The sequence below is a fragment of the Diorhabda carinulata genome, chromosome 8 (assembly GCF_026250575.1).
Source record: "Diorhabda carinulata isolate Delta chromosome 8, icDioCari1.1, whole genome shotgun sequence".
NCBI classification, from domain to species: domain Eukaryota; kingdom Metazoa; phylum Arthropoda; class Insecta; order Coleoptera; family Chrysomelidae; genus Diorhabda; species Diorhabda carinulata.
Window position 1 is genome coordinate 2,887,688 of NC_079467.1, and position 10,830 is coordinate 2,898,517.

Genomic DNA, 10,830 nt, shown 5'->3' on the forward strand with positions numbered 1-10,830 from the left:
GACATTCCTTGCATTTTCATACATCTTAGAATTCTTGCAACTCTCGTACCATAAAATTTTTCATAATAAACTCTATGACATCCTTCTATTAACTTGGCAGGAATCAGAAAACTGCGGCAGGATCCATTTTTTAGCAAACAAAATCTCTATTTCCCAAGAAAATGTCAATGGTAACTTGAGGAGCTTTCCACGAATCTTAAGTATTTTCTATACTTTTTCAGTAGGAATCAGAAAAGATTTCTAACGGCTAAGATGTATGAAATATCATCGATTTTCCGTTATTTTCTGATTTCTACCCACTAAACCGATAAAACATATTTAATTAAAAAAAATTAAAAAAAAATGTTGGCAGGTCGTCGCTAGGGCGTAACTGTTCCTGGGCCTCAGAAAATTCTCACCACAAGTTCGTAATTTTCCGATTCCTATATTTTTATGCCTGTGCAAATCACGGAATAATCAGGGGAAAATTTTCCGATACCAAGCAATAAGGACGACCGCCAACATTTTTTTTTTATTATTATACATATGAAGGATGATTCTTAAAATGCGGTTACTTTTACACCTATACAATGTTACCTTTTGTGGTTTGTATTAATTTTTTGATATTCAATTTACTGTTCATTTAAACAATCACAAACGTTACAATTCTCTTTTTTGGTCATATACAGTGAGTTAAAAAAAGAACACAGCTCTATAGGTAGTAGAACAACCAAAATTTAATGTCATGATCTATACATAGTCAAACTTGAGGATTACACCTAGGAACTATCCAACACTTCTGTTCTTGAATTACTCAATTCACCTTCTAATTTCATACTAATACCATCATTATCGACTTCTAAAACTATTTCTGAATTCATAGATATAGAACCCTCTCCTTGATTTACATAAATAAAGTCATGATTCAAAGTAACAGCATCCGATTTTGTAGCTATAACTTGAGCATTTTGAGAGTTTTTATCTTTTTCTAAATTTCTATGATCAGTCAGTGGTTCAATTGAAATAACTTTGACAAGCTCTTCACTAGTATCTTCAATTTCATCTCTATCATCAGTTTCTAAATTATTTTCCACTGTGTTGTCTTCTGAACGACCGATATCTCCATTAAAATTCTCCTCTTCAATAGTTCCTTCAGGTAAAACTAATGTGCTATCCATACTGCTTTCTTTCTTTTCAGTTTCAACATTTTGTTCATCATTGTTGTCAACATTTTGTTTAATTTTATTAATTAATTCACTTCTAAGTGTGGTAACGTTTTCATCAGCAGGTATAGTTATATTAGTTTCCATATTCTTATCAATGTTTCTCATAGTAGTTATGTTTTCATCTGCCGATATTGTAATGTTATTTTCAGCAATAATTTCTTCGTCGTCTGTAACATTGGCAGATATGGTCATGATGTTTTTGGCGGACATTCCTTTTTTGAGTTGTATAGCTTCGGCAACATCAGAGGGTACATCTAAAGGAGTAGCTTTTTGTTCGGGCGTAACCATATAAAGTTTGTACACAGGTTCTCCATTAGGACCGATTTCGGTGATAACCATTATTGATCCGGGTTCAATGTTTTCTGGACGATCTTTATCTGGTATTTTGTTTCGTTTCATTAGAGATGCTATGCTGGAAAATTCATTGTCATACCTTTGGGTTGCTTTCGGTACTCTCCCGGATCTAGTTGGTTTATTTGATAATACTACATCTTCTTCTGATTCACTTTGAGTCGCCATGTCCGATTCATCTGCATCACTATCTGACATGTAAGTTTTTATTGATAGCTTCTGCTTTTTAGATCTTTTAGGGAGTTTAGGTCTCGAAGAATTGTCTTTGTTTGGTTTTTCTTTTTTCGTTTTTTGTTTCAACGGTACCTTTTCTTTTGTTTTCGTTTCCACTAATTTTGGGATATCTATCTCAGAAATTGGTTTTGGTTTTGGAACATAAGTTTTCGGGTTGTTCAATTCGGCAGCTAAAACATATATTATAACTTCAATTCTAATGTGATAAAATATGGAAAATTATTTTTGGTTGGCAGAATATACAGTAAGAAACACAACAGAACAGGAAAAATTTATAGACATCAAAGGGTAGAACTTAAATAGATAAATACTGATTTGAGGAGCATGAATATTAAGAACTCAGATAAAAGCGAAATATAATTATGCAGAAAAATAATGATATAAACGTCAAATTTAGGGAGGACCTAGGGGAGCTGAAGTTCCAGGCCCCGCAAAATTATTACTTTGATCATTGATTTTAAAAGCAATATTGGAATCCGCAGCAAAATTCGCATTTTTTTATTTTGATTTTCTTAAATAGGCTCCAGATAGATTTCTTAATCCAATACTGAATGAGAAAGTATTTATGTTCGACTTTAAGTCAGATTCTCAATTCATAAAGTTGAAATTTTATTGATAATTTCATTGAAAAAAAAATGTTGTACCAAGGTATCGAACTGCAGAGATCATCTGCCACTGCATGGAAATTTATTGTCATTTATATATCTTAGAAGTCATTATCATATCATATGAAGTCAGAGTGGTTAAATGTATTAATAACTTGTAAATTATTTACAAAATTATCAATATATCTTAGAAAAACTACAATTTTCCCCTCACCTTTTCTTTTTTGATTTTTCTCTGTGAGTAATTTCTGATTTTCTTTAGCCACTTCTTCCTTCAATTTCTTCAGCTCCTCTTGATGTTTTTTAATCGCTTCCAATTCTCTTTCTTCTAGTTCAATTTCATTTTTCAAATCTTCAAAATCAAAATCGCATGGTTGTGTTAAGGCTTTGTCAATCAAATTCCTATTTACTTTTTCTTCTTTCTTGAATTTTATTTTCAGTTCCCGTCTAGTTCGGTTTGGAAAAAGTTCGCACATTAGAGTAAAATCTGTTCCAATGGTATTTAGAGCTTTGTAAAAATAAACTGTTTCGCTAGCAGTCCAAAATTTTGTTCGTTTGTGTTTTTTGTATATTCCATAACCAGTTTTTATCTTGTCTACATCTAAGACTTTAGATTTTTCCATTTCCTCTCTAAAAACAAAAGATAATACAGTAGATTAGTACTTATTTGATTTCATTATGTGTCACCTTTTTCTTTGTACTTCTTTTCTTTCAATCACAAGACTTTGTTCATCAAGGATAATCTCTCCAGATGGACCGATCTTTATTTGTGGTACTGGCATTTCGTTTTCTTCATCACTTTTTGTGTCATTTTTATTACTAGGATCATCTACATTTTCCTCTTCATTTATGGTATTATCTACTTCGATTTCAGTGTTGTTTTCTTTAGTATTATCTTCATTTCTAAAATTTCACACGAAAACTAAATAAAAAATACTATATTACTTCACAAAGATGTTTTTTCTTAACTTAGGTAAATATATATGAATCAAATTGTAAGTAAAAAAAAATATCTGAATATTTTATTTTCATTGCATAACCTGTGAACAAAACAGGATCAAAATGGAACAGAAACTGTCATCAAACATTTCCTAATAGAAACTTGTCATGGAAAGAATTTAGAAAAAGTACAGAAACCATAAAAGTTTGTTAATGAGATAGCATGATTCCACAACCAATAACTGAGAAAATCGATTTCATATTATGTCATCTTGATAAAACACTACCAGGTTCCCTTTGCTTGATAATTAAGGTCTAAAAAGGGTTAATAGAAGGAATTATGAAAATACAACAATTTCTCTTATTTAATGGGTTTTCTACCAACCTTAAATGAAATGAAATATGAGGGAAAGAAAAGTTTGAAAGCAAACAATAGAAAAATATCAAAAAGCTCCTGATTTCATATTTACTTTAATAAAAATGAAGATTAGAATGAGAATGATCAAAATACAACCATTTCTCTAATTTTATGGGTTTTCTACCAACCTCAGGTGAAATGAAATATGAGGAAAAGAATTTTTCAAGCCCAAACAATGAAAAAATATCAAAAACCTCCTGATACATATTTAATTTAATAAGCTACCTACACCATTGGATTTGTATCTGGATTATAGAAAATAAGATCCATCATAGTGAGTCTATTTCTTTCCGGTTTGTTAAATCCAAATCTTCTAACAAACTCTCTTCGGGCTTCCGCTATTTTTCTTGTTTGATCTGAGCGAACTGTACTTTTTTTCGGCTGAGAAATTGCTATTACTTCTTTAGGGCGTTGAGGCGAAAAGCATTCCGTGATTGATTCTGTGATTGCAGATGTTGTTGAACAAACCTGTAATATGTTAGATATGTTAGATTCCATGTAAATTGATGGATAAATGTTACACAAAATGTATTTGCTAAGATAGACAGATAAATGCTTCAATGCTGTTCTGACAATATCATATTAGAAACTATAGATCCTCTTTGTTTTATTTTGATACTAATGGTGATTAAACTAAGGATGTCCTTGACTACCTAAATATCAATATGTTGAGTAAGTTGTTTGAATCAATTTTTATAAACTTTTCTATTTTGTATACAAGCAAGTGTGGAAGATATTAATCTAGAAATACCAAAAGAAGCACATGTAAAAGAGTAAATTTGAATCAGCCACCCCAATAAATTCTGCTAACATCCAAATCTGTAGGTAGTAACAAATCACTACCATCAATACCGATCTCGTTAACATCCTTGAGTTGGTTGGAAGCAATTAGATTGAGTTTAATGTGGTAAAGACCAAGGCTGCTGTTTTTATAGAGAAAGCTAGCACTGCGGCTCAGGATTTGGTCCTACATGAACGGAAATACTACAACCTACAGAAGTTCAAGATCAATATCCACAGGCATCTCCACATAGCAGAACTGTTCAATTGTAATAGAATTTGCCCTCTTGTATGGAAAGTACAACAGAATTGACAAAGATCAAGAGGCTTCATGATGGAAAAAGGGATAAAACAAGGGGACAGTCTAGACACCTAAAAATGAACATAGGAGACCATGATCCCAATAAACAGACATAAAGATGGAAGCACTAATAATATTTTGGATAGAAGAGATAGAAAAACTGCAAAGGGATACTAACAGAGAAAAATGCAAAAAAATGATCATAAAAAACATAGAAACAAAGTCAGACTAATTTTGATGAACAAATATAACATCTTTTGAATATCTTGGAATAGTAATTACAGACGATGGCAAAATATAAGCAGAAGTTCTAGTAAATATAGAAGGAAAAACTAGGATGGATAGAATAAAAAATGGAATTATAAGAAGCAACTTATGACAAGAATCAATCAAAGAAAACATTGATAATAAATATATTCCCGACGCCATAGAGAGGGCAAATGGAAAAATGAGAAGAAGTAAACAAGTATAATAATTGAAATTTTAAATTCGTTAACATATACACACATTAAGCAAATTTAAGCTTCTTAGTATTTTATATTGTATATGTACCTAGAGTTAGATTAAGCTAAAATACTATAAAACATCATAAATCAGTATATGCAAGTATTTTTTCACCCTAAAGAAAACCACCTTGTGCACATTATTGTAATTTTTTCTACCTACTGAAGGAATGGACTATAATCATTCAATTATCTAGTCAATTTTGAAATAAAAAAAATTTCTATACTTACAGAATCATTCCTGTTTCTATTAATTTTTCTGCTCTCATCTTCAGATTCACTAGCACTAAAACTAGTTTTTCTGTGTGCTAGTCTCGGTATAGGTTTTATCCTAGTTCTATTGGCTTTATTAGGACTGGGTGGAGGTAAAGGATATTCAGTATCAGAAAGTGAAGTATTATTAATTACTGATGCAGGTTTTTGGAAAACATTTTCTAAAAATTATAATTAATATACATTAATATTCAGCTGACAATTTTTGAAAAAGTAAAATTATAAAAATATAATTTAATCTAAAATGAAGTTTGGTTCATGCATCCAAAATTGAAGTTAACATTAAACTAAATTTTCTTGGTGGGAATTTTTTGATTTATGCAGTAAATTAAGGATCATAGTAAATTACTAGTAAACTAATAGAAATTCCTTATATGGAACTGCTCAATCAAGAGCTTTTTGACTAGTTCCATGTGGTCAATCCATGTTCTATTCATTTTTTTTTAAACTACAGTTCCTTGCATATTTTGGCTTCTTCTGCTATTTTTCTCCATTTTTTTCTGTCTTGGGTGTTACTCCACCATCCATGGACTCTCATTTTGTTCACATCATTTAATACTTGACCTTCCCATTGCTTTTTGGTCTTCCTCTGGCCCAGTTTCCTAAGAGTTTCCATTCTGTTATTCTTTTAACTTCATTATTATTTTTCATTTGTTCTATGTGTCCAAACCATCTTATTTGCTGCAGTTTTATAAGTCTGGTGATAGTTTATTCATTTAAGTCTTCTCTAATTTCAGGTGTGAACTACAAGTACCGTTTCAGTGTCTTTTAACTACTAATTTAATTTATTAGTTTAATTTTTGCTGCATAAACCAAGCTTAAAATAAGAATTCTGTAAATTGAATTGAACTTTATCACGGCAAAGCAAAAGATTCATTTACCTGTTTTTTTTGTTCCAGTGGTTACAATACTTTCTGATGTCGAAATTGTAATTCTCGGGGTTGTGTCATCAGGCTTTTTTTTATTTTCGGTAGTAGATAATTTTGGAGTTTCCGACTTTACATAATTTTCATTTGATTTGCTCAAATTCTCCTCAGTATCAATTTCTTGTCTTTTTTCGGCAACTGATCTTACTTCTTCAGTTTTTTTCCTCTTATGAATTGCACTTAGAGACACAGAACCTTTTAATAATTTTCTTTTAAATGTAATAGGTGGTTTACTGCTTGTTGGAGGTACTTTTACTGATGGAATTTCCTCTGTAATAGTTTTTTTCTCAAAAGTTTCCACATGGTCTGAGACACCAATTAAAACTTCATTAGAGTCGGTATGTTCTTCTGAAAGATTGGGCAATCCTTTATCTTCTGAAAGACTTTTCGTCGTATCATCGTTTATAATAGTTAAGTTGCTATCATTTACCTCACATTTAGATTCCAATTTAGCTTCAACACCTAATTGATCCTTTTTTTCTTCAATTTTTTCATTTTCTGGTTTACGTCTCTGAGGAATATTTGCGATCCCTTTAATTCTACTTCTTCGTGTAGTCATGATTATTTTTTTCTTTTAAAATTCCACCATGTTCATGTTATTTTAATCTTATGTATCAGATTCCATATGGAACAGGCAATATCATAATCTTATTAATATTTGTATGAACAGATAACTAATTATAGTGTACTGCATGATCAATTACTGCAGTGTTATTTTTGAAGTCCACGATGAAGTATTCCCCTTTATGAGCTTTGATGTTCGCTATTCCTCTTCTTTTTTATGTACTCTAATTTCATAAGTCTCTAGGCATCCTGAAAATGAGTCACTTCTAAATTTTATATTTTTATTTTATTTCATTTTGAAAACAATTCCCAGAGAACTTCATTACATTTTTTATATGAAATATTCAAAATTTAATTATTCCTAGCAGCATAAAAGCTTTAACCTTATAATTACATGGAATAGGACAATCTACCTAATAAAATCTGTCGGCAGGGGTGTCAGATCTCATGATTTATCACGAGATCTCACGATTTCATTTTCTATGCTACGATATTCTCATTTTCACGATTTTTTTATTTTTGAAAATATAGATGGTAAATTTATAATACTCGAACAACATTGACATAAATACATGAAACCAAAATTAAAATTTTCTTACGTGACCTGCATTATTTGTTTTCTGTCAGACAATTTAACGACATCTTTCGACTCATGAATTGGCCCCATGGACTCTATACTATATGAATACTATAATATTTTTAGTTTTGGTTTCATGTATTTATGTCAATGGTGTTCGAGTATTATGAATCTTTTCAAAAATAAAAAAAAAATCGTGAAAATAAGAGTATCATAACATAGAACATGAAATCGTGAGATCTAATGATAAATCATGAAATCTGGCACCCCTGCAGACAAATTTCTTAGATCGTCCTATTCCATATCCAGTCTTTCCAACGTATATTTTTGTAACCATATTAATTTGAAAAAAGACCCAATTAAACTTGACCCAAAAAACTGATGCCAAGGTGTATGTGCAAGCACTGTTTGCAAAGCTTATTAGAAATGGCCTAATTTTACATCAAAGTGCGTGCCACTTCGCCCACAAATTGCATTAGAAATGTACCCTAAGAGTTTTTGTAAATGCTCATTAAGATCATTAACTGTAATGATATTTGTTTTGAAAATAAGAACAATAATTGAAGTGTTGAGACTTTTATTTCAAGCTCTTAAATTATACAATTTTACAAGTCTATACTTTGTTGGGCTTTATTCAATAGATGATTCAGCTTCAAAATACTTTTCCAACTTAAGTAAGAAGAAAATTATGTCTTGTTGCAAATTGTATTTCAGATCTTTAGTTATATCATAATGTTATATAACTTCTTCAATAATAACATTGTTCATCATTAGTTATTTCATACCACCAGTTAATCTCTTCTTCAGCTACTCGTTTAAGTAAGAAGCTATTATACTTCTTGCTTATTTGAAATTGCTAGAGTTTTCTTATAAATGAGAGCTTGATAACACACTTAAAATGTAAATGCAACCAGCACAGCCTAAAAGTAGAGTAACTATCGATACTAGAGGATAATGGTCTAAATCTCCTACTGGAACAAACAGTTCTACATTATCAAAGTAAGAAGAATAAGAAACATTTCTCCATATACATAATTCATTATTGTTTTCATCACAGGGAGCTTCAACCTTGAGACCTTTATTACAAATTTGATTTAAGCCTTTGGGGCACCTAGTAAGTAAACTAGGATTTCGAAAACCCACTTTACCATAATCACCTGCAATTTGAGCTCTTTGATATCGAAGATGGAATGGTACAAAAACTTGCATTTTATCAATCATTGAATTATTCAAAAATATATATAACACATGTTCGTTTGCTTCATGAGCAGCTGCTTCTATATCTATTTGGCCAACTATAAGTGCACACAATTCTCCCATTCTTCTCAATTCTCCAATTTCATCTGGATTTATAAACATACCACTAGTAACATCTAAGCGAAGAATGAGTTTACATTCTGAATTTAACCAAACGTCTGTGCTAGGTTCGGATGTTTCCAACAGCCACCAAATTTCCCTATGAAAACCTTCATGTTCAATTTTTTGAGTTATTGAAGTTTTTAACGTTAAGCAATCTGATGATTCACACGTCACTTTTAATATTTTTATACAAATTATGAATATCGAAACTACCAAGGAATACATATTAATTACTATTAGTAGTAGATAGGTATATTAATATATAACATTCCAAAAACTTCAATGTTTATTTGAGGTTAGATGGCTCTTCTTATTCGGGATTAACCTTTGTCATATTTGCTTCAAAGTTTCCAATTAGAATGTGGGTAAATGACTTAGCATTTATGTTCCAGACCAAGGCCCAAGCTACAGATACCGATTTTTTCAGGTTTTATAGATGGTGCTTACTGACAAACTTCAGTTTAAACGTTACTAGCGGTCTGTTTAGTCAGTTTAATATGAAACGGAGGATCCGAACATAACTTTTACATATTGTTTACATTTTTACAATATTATAAAGGGTAGAATGATGATTGAAGATTCGCACTTTATAGTTGATGAACTCGACGATGATGATGAAATTCTTCCTTCCTTCGAAAGCAATTCCTTGTCTTTTTTCACTAGGTTAACCAAAGGTATGACTTCATTGCCAGATAAATTGCATTTAAAAATTGTTTTTTGTCCATTTTTGTTTATAAAACTTTCTCAAACAATTATTCATCTTTAATTAAAGAACGAAGGAAATTTTGAGCATTATTACTTACTTCTTACTACAAGCATCCAAAGGATCTAAAAGTACATTCGAAATATTGACTAGGATCTCAAAATTCTGGCATTTTGCCGCCCTAGGACTGGGCCTCACAAGCGTAGGTGTAAATCCATCACTGTATGTAAGGAGAATTGATTGCTTCGAGCGCTTTTTGATTGAAATTATCACTGTGTATATAGAGAATTGATTATTTCGAGGCGCTGTTTTGATCGAAATCATCACCGTGTAAACAGAGAATTGATTGTTCCCATCATTTTTTAAATCTAGATCATCATCACTATGCGTATAGAGAATTGATGGGTCCGAGCGCTTTTTTGATCGAAATAATCAAGGTGAAAACAGAGAATTGATTGTTTCAAGAGCTTTTTTATTGAAATCTTCACCGTGGGTATAAAAAATTGATTGATTCAAACCATCACTGTGTGTATAGGGAACTAATTGTTTCGAGCGCTTTTTCTATTTAAATAATCACTGTGTAAATAGAAAATTGATTGTTCCGAGCGCTTTTTTGATATAAATAATAACTGTGCATATAGAGAATTGATTGTTTCGAGCGCTTTTTGAATGAAATTATCACTGTGTATATAGGGATTTGATTATTTTGAGCTTTTTTTTATTTAAATAATCACTGTGTAAATAGAAAATTGATTGTTCCGAGCGCTTTTTTGATACAAATAATCACTGTGTATATAGAGAATTGATTGTTTCGAGCGCTTTTTGTATGAAATTATCACTGTGTATATCGAGATTTGATTATTTCGAGCTCTTTTTTTATTGGAATCTTCACTGTGTGTATAGAAAATTGAATGTTCCGAGCGCTTTTTTGGTCCAAATCATTACTGTGCATATAGAGAATTGATTGTTCCGAGCGAATTACAAATTGATAATTATTTTTTAATAATATTAATATGAAAAATGCGCTATATTTTCTCGCGCCGAGAGATCGACGACTTTTTTACTTCTTTGGGTTTGTTAATGTTTCTATCC

General features: G+C 31.0%; 2 protein-coding genes across 2 annotated transcripts; both read right to left on the bottom strand.

Moving 5' to 3' along the window:
• Window positions 1–213: 213 nt before the first annotated feature.
• Window positions 214–7,293, bottom strand: LOC130897325 (uncharacterized). The gene is made up of 6 exons (XM_057806111.1): window positions 6,491–7,293; window positions 5,568–5,770; window positions 3,982–4,220; window positions 3,083–3,298; window positions 2,610–3,025; window positions 214–1,960 (listed from the first exon to the last, which is right to left on the bottom strand). Exons 1-6 carry the CDS (start codon window positions 7,092–7,094, stop codon window positions 759–761), a joined length of 2,880 nt encoding a protein of 959 aa, XP_057662094.1. The 5' UTR covers window positions 7,095–7,293; the 3' UTR covers window positions 214–758.
• Window positions 7,294–8,236: 943 nt separating this feature from the next.
• LOC130897162 (phosphatidylinositol-glycan biosynthesis class X protein-like) lies at window positions 8,237–9,348 on the bottom strand. Its single transcript, XM_057805829.1, has one exon. It carries the CDS (start codon window positions 9,258–9,260, stop codon window positions 8,544–8,546), a length of 717 nt encoding a protein of 238 aa, XP_057661812.1. The 5' UTR covers window positions 9,261–9,348; the 3' UTR covers window positions 8,237–8,543.
• Between the last annotated feature and the right edge of the window lie 1,482 nt (window positions 9,349–10,830).

What these genes read in the sequence shown, in the direction of transcription:
- LOC130897325 (XM_057806111.1), bottom strand. Translation starts at nt 7,094, where the DNA reads ATGACTACACGAAGAAGTAGAATTAAAGGGATCGCAAATATTCCTCAG. An exon ending in AAAGAAGTACAAAGAAAAAG is followed by an intron (nt 3,026 to 3,082) that starts GTGACACATAAT and finishes TTTTGTTTTTAG; the next exon opens with AGAGGAAATGGAAAAATCTA. An exon ending in GAAAAATCAAAAAAGAAAAG is followed by an intron (nt 1,961 to 2,609) that starts GTGAGGGGAAAA and finishes TATATGTTTTAG; the next exon opens with CTGCCGAATTGAACAACCCG.
- LOC130897162 (XM_057805829.1), bottom strand. Translation starts at nt 9,260, where the DNA reads ATGTATTCCTTGGTAGTTTCGATATTCATAATTTGTATAAAAATATTA.